We start from the raw sequence: 26,255 nt of genomic DNA, 5'->3' as shown, positions 1-26,255 counted from the left end.
CAAAGCACCTGCTCCAGTCTGTCTGCAGCCGCTGTGGGTTCTGCTAGCAGGGGCAGCACTTCTGGCCTTGACTTTGACCCACTTCCAGCAGGAGGCAGAAATCAGAGTGGGGACAAAACCAGGACAGCCAGGAGCCCAGCACAGGAGGTGAAACCCAGCCAAGAACATCGGGCCTCTGTAACTTACAGGGTTAATAAAAGGCTACCAGAAAACTGGAGGCCTATTTAATATCTCTGCCTTGGAGGGTCCTCAAGGAAGAAGGAGTAGAGATGTCATAAAAGCTGGAGAACTGCAGGTCCAATTAAAAGAAGCCAGAAACCTCTTCTTAGCTCTACTAATAGCTATAATGAATGGGCTATTATTTTTTATTTTATAGATTTAATCGATGCTTATAAGAATTAAACCAATGAAATCAAAGATCACAGCTTCATCATCCTCCACAGACGGAACACTTTTCCCAGAGCCAGCCTCTTACTGAGAAGTATCTCCCAGATTCCTTATCAGGGTTCCGGGATCCTACTATTATATCGGAGGCTTAGTCAGAGCAGTTCATGAGCAAAACGTGCTGTGAGCCCCTGCTGTGATTAGAAATCTTCACTGTGCATATGTATCTTCCCAACTTTCCTACAAGAGATTTTCCAAAAGGAGTTTAATCTCTTTGCTTGGGGACCTTAAACCTAGTTAATATCCCAGTGTCTGCCAGCATGAGGAACACACGCATGCACGCGCGCGCGCGCACACGCGCACACACACACACACACACACACACACACGCCACTAATGAAAATGGTATCAGTTAGTCTTTCTTAATCAACTGGCTAAGAATATATCTTGTCCTTTTATTTGTTCACCATTTTGCATTGCTATGAATTGGTCCTTTATTATCAGCCAGGCACTGTGCTGTATTCTTAAAATTTTGATCATTTTCATGTATCTCAAAACTTTCAGTATATTTTGAAATGAATAGATTCCCTCAGTGATCATGATTCAGTAGATCCAAGGGTTTGGCGTCTGTGTTTTCAGTAAGGAGGCCAGTGGATGCTTATGGGTCGAGTAGCTCTCCTGAGAGGCTTCCCAGTTTGTCTCCTGACTGAGGTGCCCCCAGTTCCTAGCAAGTGGGATCTTGTCACAGCAGAGCAGAACGGAGCAGGCCGGTCACCTGAGGGAGGGGCGCTGCCCTCCCAGCGTGGCCTAAGAATCCATTGCTTTCCCTGGGCAGCCACACAGCCATCTTGATTTGACCAGACAGTCTGATACCCCCAGATCCTCTTCAGCCTGGTTGTGACTGGGCCAGGGGTCCAACACTCCAGAATCAATTTTCCTAAATGCTAGACTTGGCCTTTAATCCTAAGTACCTAAATTATTTAATTAAGCCTATTGCTGCAGATTGCCCAGTTCCCTTTAAGCATCCTGACTCCACCCTCCCATGCCTCAGGTGCCCTCACAGCCAGGAACCATCAGTACATGTGGCAGAAAATGCCCATGCACCCTGTTGTCCATTTGAGGCAGGAGCTACCCAGATGAGCAGCTCTGAACTTAGCCACAGCCTCCTCCACCACCAGGAAGCTACCCTCTCCTACTAGGTGGAGTTCTTCCAAAATCATCTCTATCCTTCCCGTGTATTTTTTTTTTTTTTTTGTCTTTTTTTTGTATTTTCTTGGGCCACACCTTCGGCATATGGAGGTTCCCAGGCTAGGGGTCAAATCGGAGCTCTATCCATTGACCTACACCACAGCCACAGCAACACCAGATCTGAGCCGCATCTGCAACCTACACCACAGCTCACGGCAACGAAGGATCCTTAACCCACTGAGCGAGGCCAGGGATGGAACCCGCAACCTCATGGTTCCTGGTCGGATTCGTTAACCACTGAGCCACGACGGGAACTCCTTCCCCATGTATTTTTTGAACAAGCTGTTTAGCTATTGGAAACCAAAGCAGTACACTCTAAGGACATTTTTATCAGAAAGAAACTCTCTTTACTGAGGACAGTACCTTTTCGCTTATATGAAATTCTCAGTGTTAGAGCCATGATTTAAAGAAATAGGAGGCCAACTAACTCAAAGTCTACTTTGGTTAACATTCATGTTGTTGGCGGTTCCACCTATTGAAAAGGCAAAAAGATTTAACAGAAATATCCACATGGGGAGCCAAGCCCATCCCACATAAAGAGTCCAAGAAACCTTGGAGCTGGGCCCTAACCTTCCCGTTTGTGGCTCAGTTTTCCCAGCCGTCTAAGGGAGGGCTGATTCCTGCCACCTCATCCTCACACAGAGCTACAGAAGGGATCCCGCAGGATAAGGCTGCGCTGGACTTTGAGTTTCTGGGGCAAAATCAAAAAGTTAGAGTTGTAGTATCGTTCTCTGAAACTAGGCTTTCCTCACCCACCAGATGCTCCCCCTAGTGCCTAGAATGATGAGACATGCTGAAATAGAGGTACATAGACAGTTAACTGAGGGTGTGTCTACATGTGATGGAGATAATAACAAGTCATTTTGTTGAAACCTCTGAGTCTGAGACACGTGGAAAAATCAAAGCTTATATCTGCACCATAAAATGCCTCTTTGTAGTAAATAAGAATTATAAATTGTTAGAGTTGCCCTGAAAGCAGGTGTGTGTGTGTATTGTTTATTTAGGGAGGTTTTTCTTTTTTGGAGGAGAGTACTGGTTTTTTTAATTAAAGTATAGTTGACTTACAATGCTGTGCCAACCTAATATGTGTGTGTGTGTGTGTGTGTGTTGCACACACATATATATATTCATATATATAATTAGTGTGTGTGTGTGTATATATTCTTTGTTTCATATTACCTTCTGTCACAGTCCATCCCAAGAGACTGGATAGAGTTCTCTGTGCTATGCAGTAGGATCTCATTATTTATCCTTTCTAAATGGAATAACAGCTTTTCCAAACATGGATTCCACGTCTTACCTTCAGTTGAATGAACTTCTTAGAATGGATTTATGTGGCAGGTAGTTGGCTGTTCTCTGGGGGGCTGTAGAGACAGAGTCCATCATCTTCCTCCAGAGTAGAGATTGTTGGGGCCGATTCTAACTATGAAACTACACGGTAGAGCATTGGATCCACTCTGTATCTTTCCCCTGTATCAAATTTGTTTTGAGACTCTAAAGGAAACCATTATTACCTCAGATTCACAGAGTGATTTTAGGTGGTATGTCCTAGGAATACAGCTCATATGAACCATCATCATAAAATGAAGGTGTGGAGTTCCCATCCTGGCTCAGCAGAAACGAATCTGACTAGCATCCATGAGGACGCAGGTTCAATTCCTGGCCTCGCTCAGTGTGTTGGGGATAAGACAAAAAAAAAAATGAAGATATAATAAATAAAACATCATATGCAGGACCGAGGAGATGGATGGAATGCCACAGAAAAGACGTAAACAGCAGTAATTTACACATTAAGTGGAAACATACAGGAAGGAGATTTTGTTTCATTTTTTTCAATGGTGTGGGGCTTTTAAATGACACTATACATTATAACAGTGCGTCTTGACCAGGAGCTATAAAGAGACCCTCCAATTACAGAGGACCAGAACTTGGCAGCCACTGTTCCTCATAGTCATGTCTCATTGAAACCGACTTAAAGATATCTTTCCAAAAACATCTATACAACTTTATGCACCTAAAAGACAATAAAATCTCTGAGATAACAGAGTTCGGGGGTTTGATTAGCCCTTATACTGAAATGAAAGACTATGTCTTTTAAATGCTCCTGTTAAACCCCTACCTTGTCCCTATAACATAATTCAACTTGTAATGTAGGTGAGAGTAAAAAGGGAACCTAAAAATAAAGTAAAAAGCATTCAGTGGGGTCTTAGTTCAAATCATGGCACAGCGCATTAAAAAGAGACGGGCAGGGAGTCAGCTAAAGTTTGCCTGGATTCAGTTTTCCCCTGCAGAAAAAAAAAGGAAGAAAGAAGAAGATCTCTGGCTCCTGTTGGATCACCCCAAAAGGGGAGATCCATTGAAATGTGAAAATGGTGAAATGTGGAAATAAACACGTAGTTCCCAAATATTGACAACGGTCATGCTGGGATCGTGGCCCTGAGGTTTTATATCTTTTTTCCATAAAGTTGTTAATGCCCTAATTGCTTTTATTTAATGAAAGAAGTGGTAATTTGAGAAAAGAGAATGATGCAGAAGCATGCTTGAAGGCGTGATTGTAGAACTGGGTCTGTGATGCCTGTGCTAGACTTCCTGGTGGGTAGCAAGCTGTTCCAGTCCATTGCATCGAAGCCCGAGGGAGGATGTGTGAGTGGCTGTCCCACGGAACCTGATGGTTTCCCGTCGTGGCCACCTCTGCATACCTTTCATCCAGCACCACCCTTGCCTCTGTGGCCCAGGTCTCCCAGGACACGCGTTTGCAAGATTATATCCTCAAACATCATTTTTCAGGTCTTCTTGTCATTTTTTTTTGTCTAGTTATCCCCCAAGGTTTTTGGCCTCAGAGCTTTGGTATGAAATTCAATCCGCACTCAGTTCAGAATTTTTTTCTTTACCCAGGGGCAAAACATGATGAGGTCATGTTTTCTGGCATACTGTCCCAAGATTTGAACCCGTAAAGCTGAAAAACATTGAGAGCTTAAAAAGCCAGTGTTCACTATGCTTTCAGTGGTCTTGAGTAGACAGTGATGTTTTCCTAGTGTTAATTCCAGAGTGACAGAGCTGTCATTGTCCCCATCTGTCCCCACTGTAAAATAATAAATATATTAGTTATCCTCTGTAACAGTAGTAATGAACTCTAGTAATAAAAAAAGAGGTCAACCCAAGAAAACCTTTTTTCCCCCAGAGACTATTTAGTAGACTACTGTAATATTAGTCAGAGCAACAGCAGGCCAGAAAAGGCATGGGGAATGACCTCGAATTTGGGAGGGGAAGCTCTGGGAAGCGCGGCCATATCTAGTGCCACCTTGCCTTTTCCGTGATCCTCCGAGTCGAGTCTGTGCTCCCCATATCCCTCCTCTTTGGTGCTCTGTACACGTTCATCCTTTTGTCTCCCCAACTGCCTTCAAAATGGGAGACGTCCTGTGTCCCTTTGTCCCAATGCAACAACCCTGGGTGTCCTTTGCCCTGGCCTCAAAAAGATAGATAACAACACTGAGTTGCTGGGCGCCAATAGCTAGGGAATTTCTCTCCTAGATTCGCACGGGTCCCTTTTAAGAGGGGTCTCCACAAGATGCTCACAGAGGGGGCCTGTTGTGGAGAGGGCAGGCTGGACATGCCCAGGGCCGGGGGTGGGCAGGGAGAGGAGAGGATGTCTCAAGGCAATGTTTTCGAGTTCTACTCAGCTCACTCCCAGAGGCATTAACGTCAGGGTAGGGAAGAAGCAAAGGAGGAGCGGGGATGGAGGAGAGGGTTGAGCTGAGAAAGAATAACAAGGTCGGAGAGACTAACAACACAGACCTCCCCAGCTCCCCCCCAACAGCACCGTGAGGTTCTTCAACCCCTTCAGACAGCTTGTTTCTTGAACACCCAGCCAGGGTCTGATGCCATTCCAGAAGCTTCTTTTAGACCAAATCATATGACAAAGTCTCTGCCCTCAAAGAAAGAAGGCTGGAAAACATGGAAGGACCATGTTCAAGAAATAGGAAATGCAGAAAGTCAGGAGCAGCAACATAACCAGTGGAAGAGGCTGAGAAAAATTCTGAAGCCAGACGTCCAGGCAGGCACCTGGGCAATGTTCTGCTGTTCTGAGAAGGGCTCGTGCAACTGAGAAATAGACAGACACAAAGCAGGTGGTGCCTGTCATGGTCTCTCCAAGTGGAGGTCTCTGCCGAGTCCACTCTCACTGAAAAAAATCGAGTCCATTGGTCATTAGCTACATCCTTTATTTACAGTTAAGACACTGAAATCCATGAAAGCGTTTCTGTATTTTATACCCTGCCTCTTTCCAAAGGATTTCAGATATATTTTTTTCCTCTTAAAGATTCCTGCTATACTCTCACTAAATATCAGTCTAATAAACCATTTCTGACCAGATCCTACAGAATGTAAGCTCAGCCCAGCCTGGGAAGAATTATCACAAATATTTAATTAGTGAGCCTGAATTAGTGAACTGTTCCTACACCAGGAAGATGAGGCATCTTGATACTGGGTCATGGTCCTATTTCAGATCCAACTCTACGTGGTCTCATAATTAGGAAGACTATGGGGGCCCAGCAGAGACCTGAAACTAATTTTGAGGTTGGATAACTTAAATTAATGCTTTTTACTCCTCAATGAATCCCAGATTTTGAGTGCAATAAATTTTCCATTTCTATGTCTAGCCAATCACAAAACCTTTAGGGCTTTGACTACTGCCTTCCTTTGGTTTCAATTTGAGAGGCACTCTGGCAGGATCATAGCAGCCCCTACCTGGAAAGCAGAGAGTCCAGGAAAATGTCAGAGGCTCCTCTGAGCCAGCTGGGCAAGGATCAGCCTGTGTAAATTTGGGGCGGGTAGCCAACTTCATGGTCAAAATTTAGGAAGCATCCCAAAGCCCAGCCTACTCCAGCAGATCACCATGATTTCCTGATATAGCACCCCAAATGCTCAGTATTGGGGCCACTCCTTTAGCGTAAAACACTGTCTCAGGAGGTTCCCTTTAGGGGTTACATTATCAAGGTAATTTAATTGAGTTCAGTTGATCTAGCAAAATCCCAAAATATTACACCTTTTTTTTCTCACATGTAACCTTCTGAGGATGAGCCATCAAAGGTCAATGTAGTGGCTCCATGCTGTCAGGAGACCAGGCTCCTTCTCTCTTGTTTCTTCACCATTCCCTGAATGTGGCTCTCTTCTGCACAGTCCAAGAAAGGAAAAGGGAAGGGTATGCCCCTTCATTTTAAGGCACAACCTAGAATTTGCACTCATCACTTCTGCTCACATTCACCTGATCAGAATTTAGGCTCCATGGTTACACCTCGATGCAAAGGAAGCCACACCCACCTGCAAATCCATGCCACCGCACAGGTCAGCCTCACCACCTCTTGAACCAACTTTATGCAAAGAAGGCCGGGAAATGTAGTCATTACCAAGTCATGTGCCCCGTGAAACTCCAGGTCCTAGTGCTGAAGGAAAAAAGTGAAAATGGATGTGGGAGAATTAGACATTTCTGTTATGGTATGGAAAGTGCCTATTAAAGAATAAACCATCCTAGCGGATCCGGCTTGTGAATCAAATTAGAGATTTGTCCTATAGAAAGCCCAGAGAAAGACTGAAAGAGAGAGGGACACAGGACAAGAAAGTTTTGATTAGAAGGAAGCATGGGTATATACAGAGCCTTTCTCTAGGAAGGCCAGTTGGAGGGCACTAAAATTCTGAGGCAGTTTAAAAGAGAGACATGGAAAGCTGGAAGAGAGTGGTGGGAGCAAGGACATATTGGGACCCAAAGCAAATTCTCAAATATTTACTGGTGGCCATCTCTTTAAGTAGTCATGTGTCTTGATTCCTCCTGCCCTAGATTCATTCCAGTCTAAAAGCACATGTTTGTAGTATAGTCTTAAGTCAGGGAGCCTGATGCCTCCAGCTGTGCTTTTCTTTCTCAAGATTGCTTTGGCTATTTGGGGTCTTTTGTGATTCCATGGAAGTTTTAAAATTTTTGTTCTAATTCTGTGAAGAAAGCCATTGGTAACTTGTTAGGGGTTTCACTGAATCTGTAGATGGCCTTCAGTAATACAGTCATTTTGACAATCTTGATTCTTCTAACCCAGGAGCATGGTATATCTTTCCATCTATTTGGGTCATTGATTTTTCATCAGCATCTTATAGTTTTCAGTGTATAAATCTTTTGTCTCTTTAGGTAGGTTTATTCCTAGATATTTTATTCTTTTTGATGAAATAGTAAATGGGATTGTTTCCTAATTTCTCTTTCTGATCTTTCATTGTTAGTGTATAGGAATGCAAGAGATTTCTGTGCATTAATTTTGTATCCTGCAACTTTACCAAATTTGCTGATGAGCTCTAATAGTTTTCTGGTAGAATTTCTGGGATTTTCTAGGTATAGTATCATGTCATCGGAAAACCATGACAGTTTTACTTCTTTTCCAGTTTGGATTCTTTTTACTTCTTTTTCTTCTCTGATTGTCATGAGTAGGACTTCCAAAACTATGTTGAATAACAGCGATGAGAGTCAACATCCTTGTCTTGTTCCTGATCTTAGTGGAAATGGTTGAGGAAAGCACTTTGATAGCTACAGGCATGGGAAAAGAACTAACCCTAAAGATGTGATTCCTCACATTGTGCAAAAGAAGAAAACAAACTTTCATCCATAGCTTGTATATTATGGAGCAGGATGAGGCCAGAGCTCTGCACCCAGTGAATAAGTAATTTCATAATTTTACATATCATATCCAAGCTAAATAATGCTCTTAGCTAAGCAATCTCAGTTTATTTTCTGGCACCAATTATTTAGGACAAATACCTCTACATAAATAAAATAATAAATAGAAAGACTATATTAATGATAGCGCTAAGAAGTCAGAGCCATTTAACTGGGCTCATGGACAAGGACAGGGACAATATCTTCAGGACCATTAACTGGAAGAGAGAAATGGAGAGGAGAGCTCTGAATAAAATTAGTTCATCCTGGGTCAGACTTTCACTCACTCAGCATGACCACACCACGGTGTTTTTCTTAAATCTTAGAAAAGTGCACGAAAGCAACATTACTACTGAAGCTCATCCAAAATGTCAATTAAAACCAGGCTTTTTGGAGAAATAATTGCTGCACTGCTTAGCAGGACCCAGGAAGAGTACATTGAACTTAACACCACCAAAGAAGAGAGGGTGGTCAGGACCAAAGACTGGTTTTTAGAAGAGCAAAGCTAAGAAAACAATATTTCTGCTGCCCCAGGCCAGACCCATCAGCACTATTTGCTTCTTCTTCAATCAGCAAATGTTTTCATTTAATTCCACCTTTAAAGTGTACAACTCATGGAATCTCTGCATATATCTTTGTCTTGCTACCATGAAAAGTCTGAATTTTGAGAGCCTGTCCCCACTGACAACACTTTGGCCATCAATCACTTTTCCTGGATCTCATTTCACCAATCCTATTTTCTTATTTTTTTTAAGATTTGTCCGAATTAGACACATTGCAGACATATATGCCAAGCCTTTATATAATGATGAGACATAAAGAGGATAGTTAAGCATCCACTGGGGAAGTTTCACTTGTAAAATGATTCCTTATGTCACTGTGTGTGTCTTTGCCTTTGCTGACTGCAATGACATATTGACATGCCAAAGGAGCCATCAGAGTGTGTCCTTCTACTACATTTATTTGTATGACATTCTTTTTTTTTTATTATAGTTGATATACATTGTTCTGTCAATTTCTGCTGTACAGCAAAGTGACCTAGTCTGTATGACATTCTAATACTTACATTCTAATACATTCATTTGTATGACAGGTAATTCATTGTAACTTTAGGCATGGGGTAGACATGGGCTCCGAGAAGCCTTTCATGGAATCTTAGGACATAGTTTATTCATCCACATTTGGTTGGCAAGACTACTTTATCTTACTGTGTTTCCTCCCTCTCAGAGTGCTTATTAAAATACGTTTAAAGACTTTCAGGTTGGAATGGCACCTGGAGTGTATGTGTCTCACTTGACTATAGAAGCTAGGGAGACCTTTCAACCTTGAGCTCCCCACTGGCAGCATGGGAGTAGGTAATAGGATGTCTCAGGCCCAGCTCATATAAGTAGGCTTGCCCAAATAATGTCAGCAGGCAAAATCCTTTCAGTATTGCAACATCTTGCCAGTCCTCTTCCAATGCAGCCTTTTCTCATCACCAAAACAGCCTACATTTCATAATGAATAGTGCAGGGTAATATCAAGAGAATAAAAAGGGAAATTTGTGATGGTTTTCCTGTGGGGTTATATCTTTCTGTCATCCAGAGAGCTTATTTTTCTCCTGGGGCCCTTGGATTCTGGAAGTGAAGACTAAACAATCAGGCAATGGGTAGAGCACATATTGGGATCCCTACCAACACCTTTGAAGGGTGCCAAGTTCAGAGTCAAAAAAAAAAGAGAGAGAGAGAGAGAAACCCACAATAACTCCTATGCTCAGCTCCACAAACCAGGAATGATCCTACTAGGCAAAGAGAGGAGTTGCCACTTATTTCAGTATTGTTCTGTAATAAGCCATTAAACGGTGGCATTCCCATTGTGCCTTAGATCTAGAATTGCTGTAGCTGTGGTGCCAGCTGGCAGCTTCAGCTCTGATTCAACCCCCAGCCTGGGAACTTCCCTATGCCACAGGCGCAGCCCTAAAAAGAAAGGCAACTTACTGAATGAAAGAAGATATTTGTAAACCATGTGTCCAGTAAGAGGTTGATATCCGAAAGATATAAAGAATTCATACAATGCAACAACAACAACAAAAATAACAACAAAAAGAGATTTTAAAAATGGGCAGAGGGAATTCCTGTCATGGCTCAGTGGTAATGAAACTGAGTAGTAACCATGAGGATGCAGGTTCTATCCCTGGCCTCGATCAGTGGATTAAAAAGCTGGTGTTGCCATGATCTGCAGTGGAGGCTGCAGATGTGGATTGGATCTGGCGTTGCTGTGGCTGTGGTATAGGCTGGCAGCTGCAGCATGGATTTGACCCCTAGCCTGGGAACTTCCATATTTCTTGGGTGTGGCCCTAAAAAGTTTAAAAAAAAAAAGAAGAAGAAGAAGAGACATCTTTCCAAAGAAGACATGCAGATGGCCAAGAGACATATCACTAGTTATCAGGGAAATGCAAATCAAAGCCACAATGAGATATCACCTTTTTCCAAAGAAGACATACAGATGGCCACAATGAGATATCACCTCACAGCTGTTAGAATGGCTATTATCAAAAGAAAAAGAATAACAAACATTGGAGAGGATGTAGAGAAAAGGAAACCCTCATACACTGCTAGTGGAACTATAAATTGGTGTAGCCACTATGAAGACAGTATGGAGATTCCTCAAAAAATTAAGAATAGAACTCCCATGTGACCCATCTATTCCATATCTGGACACTAAATCAGAAAGATATATCCCCCACATGTTCATTATAGCATTTTTCTAATAGCCAAGATATGAAAGAAGCCTAAGTGTTTATCAGTGTATGAATGGATAAAAGAGATGTGTGTATGTACAGACATATATATTTGTATTGGAATACTGATCAGCCACCAAAAAAAAAGAATGAAATCCTGCCATTTAAAACAACATGGCTGAACCTTGAGGGTATTAGGCTTAGCAAATTACAGAAAAATAACTACTGTATGTTATCACTGTTACGTGAAACCTAAACAACAACAAACAAACAAAATAAAACAAAAACTCATAGCTACAAAGACCAGATTAGAGGTTACCAGAGTGGAAAGAAGTCAGGGCATGGACAAAAAGGGTGAAGGGAGTCAATTCTATGGCGATGGATGGTAACTAGGCTCGTGGTGGTGATCCCTCTGAGGTGTAGACAGATGTTGAACTATAATGTTGTACTCCTGAAACGTGTATAATAAAATAAATAAGTGAATAAAAACATAGTGGTTGAAAATAATAATTTGCTATTTCTCTCACAGTTCTGTGAGTTGACCTAACTCGCCTGTCTAATGCTCATGTGGGGTCTGGTCTCTCATGAAGCTGCAGTCAGATGGCAGCTCGGGCTGGAGCCTTCAGAGGCAGGTTGGGCTAGATGTCCAATAGGGCTTCATCACTCACCTATCTGTCCTCAGTGCTCCTCCATGTGTACCCCCGCTACAGCAGAACGGCCTAGACCTCTTACACGGAGTCTCAGGGCACCAAAAACAAGAAGCGAAAACTTCCAGGCTTCTTAATGCCCATCTCAAAGCTAGTATGACGTCACTTCCGTCATATTCCATTATTCAAAACCATCACAACCCAGATTTAAGGGAGTGGAAAATCAACTCCTTCTTCACCAGGAAGCAGGGCTCAGGCCCCCTAGAGGGAAGGGATCGATGGCAGCCATTCCTGCAGACAGTCTGCCACCAAACAAGGAGAGAATTCTTTGGAACAGAAGATATTCTTTCTGGCCAGACTTCTCTAGGAGAGGCCTGTTCTTGGGTGGCCCAATGACTAAGCAGTAAAGTGAAATTTGAGCAAAGACAATTGTTTAAAATTGGGGTGTAAAGGAGTTAATAAACTCAAACCACTCCTAGACTTCAACAGATCAAGCTGATAGAAAAAGAAAATTAAAGATACAGAGGCTAATCTAAGACAAATAATTTATGGACACTTACTTAACAGGGCACCCATCAAGTAGAAAATTCACATTGTTTTTAAAATTTGTAAAAAATGACTATAATTAGGCAACAAAGAATACCTGAAAAAAAGAAGAGAAAGTATAATTTTTACAGGCGATGGTTTTGCCACGACATCACCACCACAAAAACAAAAGCAGGAGTTCCCATTGTGGTGCAGCGGAAAGGAATCCAATTGGGAACCATGAGGTTGTGTGTTCCATCCCTGGCCTAGATCAGTGGTTAATGATCTGGCGTTGCTTTGGTCCTGGCATAGGCCAACAGCTACAGCTCCGATTCAACCCCTAGCCTGGGAACCTCCATGTGTAGTGGGTACGGCCCTTAAAAAAAAAAAAAAAGGACAAAAAAAAAAACAAAAGCAAAAAACATAATTGGAAGTTAACAATAAGGGATTAAACACTTCTTTTAAAAGCCCTTAGAAGTTTTAAAATACTCTCATAAATTACTGTTGAGTCTAAGAGGAAATGAAAACGACAGTTACTGGGATTCTACAAAATAATGACAGTTGGAACACCACAATAAAAACCTATGGGAATTGGAAAAATTATAGCCTTAATTTTTTTCATTAAAAAGGAAAAAAATGAAAGCAAAGGAGCTAAACATTCAAATTTAGAAAAGAATATGAAACAAATCTACAAGAAAAACAAGGAAGGACTCTATAAATATAAGAACAAATTAATGAAAACCAAGAAAAAAGGTAAAACTGAAAAATAAGTCTTAAAAAATTTCTTTGGAGGAGTTCCCATTATGGTTCAGCAGGTTAAGGACTCACTGTTGTCTCTGTGTGGATAGAAGTTCTATCTCTGACCTTGCCCAGTGGATTAAGGATCCAGCATAGGTTGCAGATGCAGCTTGGATCTGGCACTGCCATGGCTGTGGCGTTGGCCTCAGCTGCAGCTCTGATTCAACACTTGACCCAGGAACTTCCATATGCCACAGGTGCAGTCCTAAAAAATATATCTTTGGTAATACCGTTATCATTGACAAATCTTTGAAAGTCAAATAAAAGTCATAACATGTAAATATGTATAATATTAATAATGACAAAAGAGTATCATCACAAATAAAGAGATCTGTTTAACTGTCAGAATTGTCTGTGTACAAAGGATAGATCCATGCAGATGATTTAAAAAATCTTAATGAAATGAATGACTTTCTAAGAAAGGATAAATTATGAAAATGGATTCAAGAAAAAGTACAAAATCTGAATAGGTCAATATCTGTGGCAAAACTTAAAGTCCCCAGAGAGAAACAGCATGTCCAGAAAGATCTTGAGAGAATTTTCTCTTGCTTTTAAGAAACTAATAATTCTGGAGTTCCCATTGTGGCTCAGGAATTCCCTTGTGGCTCAGCAGAAACGAATCTGACTGGCATCCATGAGGACGCAAGTTTGATCCCTGGCCTCGCTCAGTGGGTTAAGGATCCGGCGTTGCCGTGAGCTGTGGTGTAGGTCGTAGATGCAGCTCGGATCCTGCGTTGCTGTGGCTGTGGAGTAGGCCAGCAGCTGTAGCTCTGATTCGACCCCCAGCCTGGGAGCCTCCATATGTCGTGGGTGTGGCCCTAAAAAGCAACAATATGATAATAATAATAATAGAAATAGTGGGGGGAGCAATGATTACCACATTTTATTAAAAAATTTTTGATACAGGACATCCCTTTTTGTAAATGCATGCACCAACCAGTGTGCGTGTGTGTGTATGTGTGTGTGTGTGTGTGTGTGTGTGTGTGTGTGTGATCTGAAAGGATGTGCACATGTTAACTCTCAGAGTGTGATCATGAAATTCTCCCCTCCTCTTCTTCCTCCTTCCTTTGGGCATTTTTCAAATTTTCCACAAAGAAAAGGCAGAACTTTGTAATCAGCTAAAAGGGGGGGATTTTGTTCTTAAATAAGTCTTATCTCCGTAGTAGTTCTTAACAAATCCTGTGTTTACACGTGTCCCACTAAAAATGTATCATTTTTCTTTCTACTCTTTCATTCTTCTAGTTTCCTTCTGTTCCCAAATATTTCCTTCGTGCTTTCATCTTACCCTCAGTTCTGGCATCCAAAGAGGTTATTATGGAGAGGGTGCCAGCATGTGTGTCAGCAAAATGAATCAAATAACGAAAGGAATTGACCTTGGATTCTTTTCCATGAACAGCACATAAAAGGCAGGCTATGATATGAGGTTTATAGGCAGGGCGAGTGTGTGGCGGTGAAAAGGGGGTTGAGAAGGACTCTGGCATCAGCACTCACAACACACCCTTCTCTTTGCCCTCCGCTCCAGCTTTGAGAAAGAGGAGGAAGGCAGGACAGGTACCTCAGTGCCACTTTGTCCCTGCCCTTGACTTGGGCCTCTGAAGGAATGCTGTTAAATGAGAAGCCAGAGCATGGTGTCTTCATTTCAAATGATGGACCAAAGTCGAAGTGTGGGGTTCAAAAAAAGAAAATAATTTGGAATGGTGTAAAGAAATATCACGGGAGCCAGGCCGATTCGTGCTGAGAAACCTGGATATTTTCCTATAGAAGGTGGGGAGACATGGAAGAGTTGAAGTAGGAAGACAACATTAAATGTTGTCTAGGTGTATGTATGTGTATATGTTTATGTACAGAAACCTATAAATTGTTACATATACAGGAATATATATACATCTTATATATACATACCTCTGTGTACCCATGTGCATGAACACATATGTATATCTATGTGCATGCACTTTCTTTTATATGTGGGTGTGTATATGGAAACCAAAATATCACTGGAAAAGAGAAAGGCTGAAAGTAGGAAGCCTGGTTTACTTAGGGGCTGAAGTTATAGAAGATGAGCAACGACGAGGGTGTGGAGGAATGAATGGATGAGAGAAATCTTTAAGAAAAAGAATCTGAACCTGCTTCTCCCTGATTGTGGGGATTTCCACTTACATCCCCTCTATTCAAGGGACCAGCCTTAATTGATTGAGTGCCTGCAAACTCCCCAAAGAGAGGATCTGACTGGTCTGCCTCAGATTAGGGATCCATCCCCTGGTCTAGGCAATTATGGCCGAGGCCAGTGTCACAGAGCACAGATCTGGTGCTGGGGCCCATTTATTTGTGGGATCGTTTGACTGCTGTCTGTCTCCAATTCTGGACTCTATGTTTTTGTGTTCGGTTGCTCAGCACTGTCTGCAGCACCTGGTAAGGTATCTGGGACAGGGCGGGCACTCAAAAGGCATTTATCAAAAGGGTGCCTGCACAAGAGACTTAACAAATGAAGGGAATGGGACAGGAGAAAGGCACGAGTGAGTCATCCGATCCAGCCCTCCCTCCATTCATTGTTCATGACTTTCATTTATCACCAGAGCACCTACATCAGCAGAATTAGGTCAGTTGCTTCAACACGCCCATGAGCTTTTGTGGTCTAGTTTGAGCACCACCCCCCATTTACGAGAGTGATGTAAGCTAGAAATTATGCTCCTCATTCTAAACAACTGACATAAAACAAACTCTGAAAACTGAATCCATTTGGAACCTGAGAAATACCTCCAAACAAGACAATCCATGGGGAGAACTAGGCCAGAAAGTAAAGGTATTTGTCAGAAGAAACTTGGCGGACACGTTCTACTTTTTCCATCCGATTATCTTAATATTTTTCCTGTGAAATCCAATTTCCTTAAGTGACCTCTGTTCATAGGAAACTATTTGGTTTCATTGGTGGAAGCCATGGCATATTTTTAACCATCCCTGAAGGCCAGCTCCCTCACCGTGGAGGGCTCCTGGTACCCAAACAGATGTTTTATGACACTCAGCACAACATGAGCTCACCACTGGCAAGTCTTTCGAACACAATCAGCCCTCAGCGATTCTCACATCTCCCCCATCAGCCCACAAACCCAAATTCAGAATTCTCAGGCAAGCTTGACTCTTTACCATGGTAACAAAAGACCATGGAGAATCCAATTCTGAAAGTTCAGTTTATGATTGTTTTGCAAATCTAATGACCCACTGGAAAATATGCAAGGCAAAGACTTAGCCAAGCTAAGTGGTATAAAAAGATGTGCAAACTGGCTGCCCCTAAAGAATTCAGATTAAAGTATCCATGTTACAGGGTTGCCAAACAATTTGAACAGTGATAGAATTTTTAAATCCTAGGGCTGAAAGGCCCTTGAATGGCATCTAGCTGGCACAGCAATTTTGTTTCACAGATAAAGAAGCTGAGGCCCAAGGAGAGAAAGGGACTCAGGATTTCCTAATGAATATGCTAGAGGCAGAACTGGAGGCAGCACTCTGCCTCCCAGCCCAGGGCCGCAGGAAAGACAGACCACAGTCCCACACCCCCAGTTTCCTGTCTGCTCTCCTTGGACCATCAGTGTCTGCAACTCAAAGCTGGGAAGAAGCCAGAAGCTGGTCGATAAGATCTTTCATCCTGACTATACCATGGTCGTTTCAGAGTGTTTCCCCTCCAGTTTAGGTAGAGTACTCCTTTGATACATCCATGAAAAGTGAACCAAAAAAAAGGTGTGTTTTTTTTTTTTATTTTATTTTTGGTTTTTGCTTTTTAGGGCTGTACTCGCTGCATATGGAAGTTCCCAGGCTAAGGGTCAAATCAGAGCTACAGCTGCCAGCCACAGCCACAGCCACAGCAACACGGGAAACTAGCCAAATCTGTGACCTACCTCAGAGCTCACGGCAACGCCGGGTCGCTCACCCACTGAGCAAGACCAGGGATCGAACCTGCATCCTCATGGATACTAGTTGGATTTGTTTCCACTGAGCCATGATGGGAACTCCCGAGGTATTTTTTTAAAGGTAGCATGTCAACATTTCAAGTGTGGAAATCAAGGGGAGCACAGAGAACTCCTGCCACCCTTAGCCTAATCCTCTAGAGAATGTGCAAAGGGGCCATCAGGGGGTGAGTGAAGAAATGTAACCCCACAGCCATGAGCTCATGGGCCTTTGATCCTAAACTTGCAGGGGAAATCTGAGCTTTCTAGGAAGTCTGCTCCATCTCAGAGACCCTCAGAGTTGACCTTCTGTTGAGTGCCAGGTTAAACTTGAACCTGCTTACAAAGATCTCAAAAGGAGAAGACCCAAATGCACCTCAGAGACATTCATCCACCCATTGGGGAGCGAGGTTTATACTGAGAAGAGTACAAGTAGTAGACAAGAGTCTTCATTAAACAAGTATTTATGGAGGGCTTAGGAGGGACTGGGCTGGCAGCCTGCAATAAAAGAGCAAGAATTTAATTGAAAGATGTAAGCAAGGACCAGATCACAAAGGGCCACATATGGTATTAAAGGGAAACATTTGGATTTTATTTTTTTAAATGATGGGGAACGACTGAAAGATGTTTACTTGGGGAGTGACTTGACCAGACTTACATTTTGGAAACATCTTTCTTTTTTTTTTTTTTTTTTTTTTTTTTTTTTTGATGTACTCATGGGTTATGGAAATTCCCATCCAGGCCAGGGATGAAACCAGGCCACAGGAGTGACAATGCTAGATCCTTAACCACTAGGCCACTAGGAAACTCCCTGGAAAGATCTCTTGACTTGACAGCTATGTCAAGAGCTGATGGATTGTGCCCAAGTGCTACATTGTGTGATACCATCCACAAGTGCTTTGTGGCATTACTTACACTTTGAGTGCACTTTTTGTAAATTCAGGATAATACAGTAAAAAGGGAGAAAAGAGCTTAAGGCAAGCAGATCTAATTCTTAATCCTACTTCTACAATTTACAAGCACAATGTGTCTTGGGCACTTAATTTAAATAGGTCTGAGCCCTTCAATACAATGAAGAAAATAATACTTAGCTCATGGGGTGTTTTTTTGGCTGCACCCGCAGCATATGGAATTTCCCAGGCCAGGGATCAAATCCAAGCCGCAGCTGCAACCTACATGACAGCAGCAGCAACACCAGATCCTTAACCCACTGCACCACAGTGGGAACTCTGACCTAGCTCATGGGGTTTTGATAATAAATAAAGTGGATGATGTCTAATCATCCTAGACATTTCTAATAATCCTCCCACCTCCGTTACATTCAGTCAAATCAAAGTGGCATTTTTCAGCCCAAGAAGAACACCTCCTAGCATTCTGCTAAGCCACCACTTAGCAATAGATATTGCTGCATCTTCTTGTTAAAATTTAATCAGAACATTTTGTTGCTAATGTGTGAAAATAATTGGCATTTATACTTTGCAGATGAGCAAGCCGAGGTAAACTGAGGTCAAAGCCAAATACTGGACCTGAATCAAATTGCCCAAAAACAATACTGCAAAGAATTAAACTGGTTACAAAGACCAGCATAGGAACTAAGTGCTCCAATTGTCCTGGCAACCTTTTAACCAAACACTGGTGCAGATTTGCTGGCATATATGACACTGAGAACATCTGGCCTTTCTATTATCCTCTCGCAAGCAAAAAAAATGATGTCGTGTAAACTGATCTTTGGGCCAATTATATGGTCTAAGTATTACAGTGTTTGTGTTGGCTTCTTTGGCTCCAGGTTTTAGGACCTTAATTTGTAGCCACACCCCTCCCTGAAGTCCTAATTGCGTCTTACTGTAACTTACCCCCCGGGATTGTTTATGCAGTGTTTGCATCTTCTTTTCAGGATGATAAGTCTGTGTAAATGCATCACCAGTCAACTGTGTGTCCTATAAGAAAGAGTTAGAGGGTAGAAGAGGGTGTGGAAAAGAACAGGCTCTGGGAGCAGCTCTGGTCACTTGTCCCATGCTACATTTTTTCCCCATAAACCAGTTTTATCCTAGAAACCAGGTGAGGAGTGTGGTGGTTCTAGCCAGCAGCTTGCCCAGAAGGCACTAAACCAGGAGTCAGAAAACCTGCTACCACCTCCAGCTCGACTTTACCCTTGGACAAGGACATTATGATGTCTGAGCATGTTTCCCACCTAGACTCCTTTTCATGTACCAAGTACAATGTGCCAGGCACCGGTCCAAGCCCTGCACCGACACTGATTAAGTTAATCCTCATCAAGACTGTATGTGGCAGGTGGTGCACTACCCCTACCCCCTGTCATGCAGTGGGGTGTCACTTGATGGGGGTGGGGCAGAGGCAGTGAGCTTGCCCCCTCCCCTCTGGCTCAGGGCTGCAGTACTCAGTGCTAACGTGCTGGGTCTGTAATGAACCACAACCTGTGATCTGGAGAAGGTGGCCATGGGGAATCCCTGGGGTGTCACTGGCTTCAGGAAGGGGTGCTCTCTGCTTCTCCCCCACCCCGCCACCCCTGCCCTTCCGCTGCTCTGGCTGTGATGGCAGCTGGGGAAGAGCTGATCTAGAAAGGTCTTTCTCCCACCTTGCTCCTACGCCCACCCCACTCTGTCCCCTTTTACTCCATCTTCAGCTGACAGATATGAAAGATCATCTATGAATCCTTTCAGATTTTTTTTTTTTTTTTTTTTTTGGCTGCACCCACAGCATGTGGAAGTTCCTGGGCCAGGGATCAAACCTGTGCCACAACAGCAACCCAAGCCTCAGGCAGTGACAACGCCAGATCCTTAACCCACTGTGCCACAAGAGATCTCCCCTTTCAGCTGTTTTTCTTTCTTTTTTTTTTTCCTGGCCACCCCACAGCATATGGAGTTCCCGGGCGAGGGATCACATCCGAGCCACAGTCTCGACCTAAGCCATAGCTGTGGCCACACCAGATCCTTAACCCACCGAGCCAGGTGGAGAATCAAACCTCCTATGTCCCAGCGCTCCCAAGACACCACCAATCCTGTTGTGCCACAGTGGGAACTCCTCCCCCTTTCAGATCTTCTTGAAGACATTTAGGAAGCCTAATGTGGATTATGAACAGAAGTACTGGTAAAAGAAGGCTGGGAGCTCCTGATTTTATCTTTGGTCAAAATATTAGAGTTACAATTGTGTGAAATAAGTAAACAGGCTTCAGGATTGAGTCACCTCCTCTATGGCCCCAGCTCCCCATCACTGATCCCTAAACAGAGGGAGAGGGCTGTGGGATGGCCAGGCTTGAAGGAACTCTGAAGCCATATGGGATCTCGACCCCAGGCACCAGCAGCTCCTTCCCCAGGATCGGAATTTTCCTTCATTTTTAAAGGAAATGGTTCGCTCTAGTCTCTTGGTCTGACAGGGCATTTTTCTAGGAATAAAGAACGGAGTATGCAGTACAGTAAATCCCAGCTCTGAGTTGCCCCTTACAGGAACTTCTCACGGGTGGTCATCGTTAGGACTTTGACATCTAGGAGGAGAGCGCTTTATCCAGGATCATGAATAAACTGCAACCGAGCCTTAGAGGGCCGCTTGGACAAATGGGAATTCGCGATACTGGGTCACAAAATTGACTTAACTGGTGAAAGTTGGACCATGATCTGGGAGTTGTGGGCAATGCAGCAAGAAGATGGGAGCTGATTTCTGCTGTTCATGGACCCCAGTCAGAACCTAAGGAGGTTAGGTCCTGGTTTCATCTCATGAAATGCAAGCTTGGAGCAAATGGGGTGCTGGCATTAAAATATGGCATTGTGATTCCCAAACCAACAGTGGAGCAGCAAAGGAGGAAACAAGGTCACTGCCTTCCAGAAGTTTCTCATCTAGTCAGGGAGCCAAGCAGAAGAAACCGTTACCGTATGCAGGCTTCATGTGTGGTGTGGAGCACGACTAAAGAGCTCTGGGAGGGAGGAAAGGGGTGAGGAGAGAAGGGACCTGACTCAGGACCGAAGGATGAGCGGGGTTTTCCCCGTGTGAGGAAAGCTTTTCTCGGCCCCCACCGGCTCCCACAAACATGCATCATGCCCCTGCCATGACTCAGTCCCCAAGCCGAGTCTCAGATCTCACATTTGTATTTCTCTCTTGTCCTACAGGTCACTGGTCCTTAAACACCTCAGCCTCGCCCTCTTCAATCCCCCTCAGGCTTTTCCGCAAAAGGCCTGGAAAGGGAAACCCTGGCCTCTCTGGGCAAATCCCGTGCAGGTTGGACACCACAGGATCAATGTCCATCCTGAAGGGTGAAGCCAGGCAAAATCCCACACTCCTCCCCAGCCCCAGTATAATGCCTGCATTGGGTGAAAATCAGGTTAAAATGAGCAGGCGTGGAAAAGGGGCAGGGCGGCCTCAGAGGGGTGGCCCGGCCCCGGCCTCCCCTGGAGGGATGCTGTCAGCATTCTGACAGCAACACCGTAGGGAGAAGAAGATGCCCCCATCAGCCTGCGAAGTTCAAAAAAGGCCAGGGCCCCCGCAAGGCTGGGAGGATCCCCTCCGTAGGCAGGCAGGGAGGGTCGTAAGGGAAAGATGAAGGGGTCCACACACCAGAAGGGGAACTTTGTGAAGGGGTGAGTCCCTTCTGTCCCTTGCAGAGCCCAGGGCTGAGCAGAAGGTGCTTGCTGAGACTAGAGTATCTGTGAGGGGTGTGCGGATGTTGGGGCTGTGATTCTGGAGAGCAGAGAGGTGGTGCCTCAGGGGAGAAAGGGCTACCCAGGGCTGGCTTCAGATTCTGGCCTTTCACGATGCTGCTCTGGGGGTTCCAGGTATCTACCCTGCATGGTCGGGTCAGGTCCCCAGGAATTGTGGGGGGAAAGCAGAATTCAGGGTAGATGCCTGCTTTGCAATTAAAGGTCCCCAGGTTGAATTTCTTGAGACTCTCAGGGCGCCTGGGCAGGTGCAGCAGCATCTGGAAGAAGAGGGACCCCCTCAACCAAAGCCCCTTCTCTTGAGAGAGAGAGAGACTCCAGGAAAAATGAAATCGAACAAATAATCTTGCAGCACAGTGAGCCCAGGAAAAGGAAATGGGGAGCTTATGTGGTGTCGAGTTCTGTTGCTGGTAGAGCCTTGACAGAGACGTGATGTCGGCCTTCTTCATGTTTCTTTCAGGCCACCCCGGCACCTCCCACCTGCCCTGTTATAAGCCCCTGGCAAGCGTCAGCTCATGGTTTCTTCTCTCTGATTCTCTTCCAGGGTCGCTGCATCAACTTCACCAGAGTCAAGAACAATCCACCCGCCAAGTACCCCCTAAACAACGCCTACCACACCACCTCGCCGCCTCCTGCCCCCATATACACCCCACCACCCCCTGCTCCCCACTGCCCGCCCCCACCACCCAGCGCCCCCACCCCTCCAATTCCATCCCCACCTTCCATCCTCCCCCCTCCTCCTCAGGCTCCCCCTCCCAACAGGGCACCACCCCCCTCCCGACCTCCTCCTAGGCCTTCTGTCTAGAACCCACGGTTCAAGCTCTGGGTTCTCTCAGAAACTTTGGGGAGGAGGCGCCTCTGTGGTGTTAGGACCCGTCTTTCCAGTTAGAGGAGGCTTCCACTTTGGAAACGAGTGGTGAGAAAGCCCACCAACGTTCACACACTTTGCAAATTGGTTTGTCACACCAATACACCAACAATTGTGATCAGCGGAAAGAAATCGAAATTTTGAATTGCCTGAAAACAAAAGATGAGGCAACCACAGTCACAATGAGAGCCAGCCAGCCATCACCTCTAGAAGGTTCCAGAGGCAGTGAAACTGCTGAGATGCTCTAAATGGGATTGTGTCTCATGGAGACCAATGAGAAAATCCTTTCTCTGAGGGTGAAATGCAGAGTCAGATAAGAAATACCATTGCTGGGTTGCTGAATGCTGCCTTCGCTCCTCCACTCCACCTCCGTCACTTGACCCTGGACCCTTGGCCCAGCAACCAAGGAATCCTCACCCCTGTGTGCCACCCCGGAAGGGAGAAACCCTTTGTCTACAACTCCGGGGAAAGCTTGGGGTCCCCACTGTGGCAAGAACTCAACATCAGACACGTATCCAAAAGCATGTTCTGGGATTTGCAGAGGAGTAAAAACATATGCCTTATTTTCCTTCCAAATTCTCCCAGTGTCCAGGTGAGGAAGAAGGCTGTTGTTTACTGATGGAAAAGGTATGTTGCCATGTTGCTGTGTAAGTGAAATCAGGTGTGTGCATTGACAGGCAAGTACTGATGGGAGCATCAGACAGTTTCTAAAACCCACAAGCCATCAGCAGCTGGAGGTGGCTGGCTTTGGCCCAACACGGTCCCTAAATCAGCAGACGGTGGCATTGTCAAAGAGCAACTTGTTAATGATTCATGTTTTTAAAAAAAACCAAGATTTGACTTCGATTTAAATCACGTGAGATACGAGGACGGATGGATCCTGTTTTCCAGAGACAGATATGAGTTGATCTTTCCAAAATGGTATCACTAACCCTGTCACACAATTTCCCTGATTTTGTTTTTCTCTCTTGGTCAAGTTGTGCACCAGAGACTTCTAGGTAGAGCTGAGAGATAATAGTCCTGACATAATATGGAATTTATCCCCCCAAAAAGCATTGTGTGTGTGGATACAATATTTTTCTCCTTGGCTTTTCAACATACTCGCAAATATTATCAGCCACCTGAAATTCAAACCGTGCCTGGGAACCACTCCACTCCCTCAAGGCTTTCCAAATCCCTGTCATCAGTAAGCCCTATACTCACTTTCTAAACATTGGGCTTCATCACCAAAGGGTGAAAACAGAGGCCATTGTTTAGGGTCTCCTGCACCAACCTGTTCAAAATTACCTCCCCCTCCGACTTTCCACAGGTCTTAAAATTCCACTCCCCAAACCCTTAAATCTTTTCAGGAACAAAGCAGAATATAAATACAAACTTTGGGCTGTGGTCTCCAGAGATCCTTCAGGAACCCATCAAGCCAACCTCATTCTTTGATCCTACTTAGAACAGAGGTATAAAACCTGGCATGCATTTCCTACTCAGCAGTGCTTGTAGCCATGGCAGACGTTGCTCATCAGTCACAGCACTCTTTTCCACGGAGCCCAATGATTTCTTCACAATTTTCACTCACAATGCCAAAGAGCCACCACTCATCAGCGGAACTGAGAGATAAATGAACCCTAAGCACCCTCCCAACTTTAGAAAGCCAAATCAAGCAGGGATTGTGTGGGAGAATGGGGAAACCCTGGGGCAGTCAGGAGAAAATAGCTCTAGGCAGCATGGCTTAGTGGGGGAGCCACAGGCACTAAATGTGCAGTGCCAACGCCATACTGACCCTTCTCCAGGTGTACCTCGGACTCAGCCCTCCTCCCAGCCTGCCACTTCCAGAGACTGTCCCAGCTTTCTCATAGAGCTAAAATCAGAGATGGTTTCCAGGGCTTACGAAAGCAACCTCCCTCCCCCACCCCCTAACCTAACCTATATTATCTATTTTTAGAATATTAGGCTTCTTCTTTAGAATAGTCCCCCCATGAAACAGGGGTCATGAAGCAGAGGTCAGAATGTCTTGGTCACCTGCAGTGACATTGCTGGACTCCAGAAAACCATTCCATAGGCGAATGGGTTCCCCGGGCTCACCGCGTAGAGAGGTTGAGCCCCTGGCCACTGTTTTGACTGCTGGCGGTACAAAACAGTCCACCCCATACCACTGCCGCATGGCTCACTGCAGCCGTCGGAAAGTACACGCCAAGATGTTGACACTGTTGTGCAACAGATGGCAGGTATCAGGTGAGAATGCAACAATCTCAACCACACATCAATCAGAAGCCCTGTGCAGTTTCCAAGATGTTGTTTTGGTGAACTCTCAGATATAATAGGGAACTGCAAATACATAATGACTTTGAAGGGGATTCACAGGGTTTGTCCTTAAAATGGACTCATCATGTCAACCCTAGTTCCTTAGAATTTCAGTGGAGAAGGAGAAACTTCTCTACAGTATGAAAAAAGCAATGTTTCAATGGTAGGTGATTACAAGCAGGAAAATACTTTAACTGGTTTGTAAAATCGATCAATACCTATGTCATTCCCTGTTAAAGGTAGCAGACATATGATTGTGATCAGGAAACTGCACAAAATTTGTTTTTTTCCACCCCCATGTTATTGTCCTCATGAAGTTTTTTTTTTTAATAAAGGCCAACTTTCTGTTGTATATATTCATATTCCATGTGTTAGATGGAAGCATTTCCTATCCAGTGTGAATAAAAAGAACGGTTGTAGTAAATTATTATAAGGTCAATGATATTTCATGGCAGGTTATTCTACCAAGCTGTGCTTGTTGGTTTTTCCCATGACTGTATTGCTTTTATAAATGTACAAATAGTTACGGAAGTGACGAGACCCTTGTTTGCACAGCATTAATAAGAACCTTGAGTGGTTACCTCTGGTAACGACCAGCTCATAAACAGTTTCTGGCCTGCCGCTGGGCACATGCTCTGGTGAGATACAAGGGCTCTCTTTTACCAAAGTCAAGAACAGAGTTGGTGGACATATTTGGCCATAGGTAACCTATTGTAAATATCACTAGAATGGCCAGAGGTGATCTGGAAGTCTCATATAAAGCCCAAACACTATGTCACATGAGGGAAATCCATCCAAGAACTAGAGAAAAATAATGATGAGATAATGAGCAACAGTTTTGATCCGGTGCCAACTCAAAAATCAATTAATGCTGTGTAAAAATGGGTTGAATTAGTTTGCAAACTATATAAAGATATAGCCAGTAAAAAGCCTGTTAATGCACACCAGATGGGAATGGGATGTCCTAGTCAACTGCATTTTCTAGTTATCTGAGCTCTATTATATTATCATACTTGGATAACCAATTTAAAAGAATTAGAATATGATTTTTTAAATACATTAAGCTCTTCTTCTCATTCTTTCTTCTATCTGTGATAATTCAGAAGACAGTATGAATCTTCGACGCCTCTGAGTCATTGTTATAAAAATCAGTTATTGCTATACCTGCTAGAGGAGAATGGGCTGAACGTGTACAATGACAAACCCTGGAATTTGCTTTTTTTAAAAAAAATAATAAATTCTTAAAATCAATTCTTTTACTAGTTGTCTCTTTGTTATACAAATAAAGTGTAGGAGTTCTTGCTGTGGCACAGCTGGTTAAGGATCTGGCATTACTACAGCTGTGGCATGGGTCACAGCTGTGGCTCAGAGTCCATCTCTAGCCCAGGAACTTTCATATGCCATGGGTGCAGCCAAAAAAAAAAAAAAAAATTTAAGGAGTTGCCATCATTGCAAAGCGGAAACGAATCCGACTAGGA

The 26,255-nt window shown here is 44.0% G+C and overlaps 1 protein-coding gene across 1 annotated transcript in view; it reads left to right on the top strand.

The window, feature by feature from the left end:
• The window catches only part of ANTXR1 (anthrax toxin receptor 1), a 240,636-nt gene extending 214,608 nt beyond the window's left edge, over nucleotides 1-26,028 (top strand). The window contains exon 18 of the mRNA XM_003125066.6: nucleotides 22,159-26,028. Coding sequence (XP_003125114.3) covers nucleotides 22,159-22,419 — 261 coding nt within the window. The 3' untranslated portion in view covers nucleotides 22,420-26,028. The remainder of the gene's footprint in view (nucleotides 1-22,158) is intronic.

This window comes from Sus scrofa, chromosome 3 (assembly GCF_000003025.6).
Source record: "Sus scrofa isolate TJ Tabasco breed Duroc chromosome 3, Sscrofa11.1, whole genome shotgun sequence".
Classification (NCBI taxonomy): domain Eukaryota; kingdom Metazoa; phylum Chordata; class Mammalia; order Artiodactyla; family Suidae; genus Sus; species Sus scrofa.
Note: the sequence above shows the minus strand (reverse complement) of the source record. Positions and strands in the feature narration are given on the sequence as shown.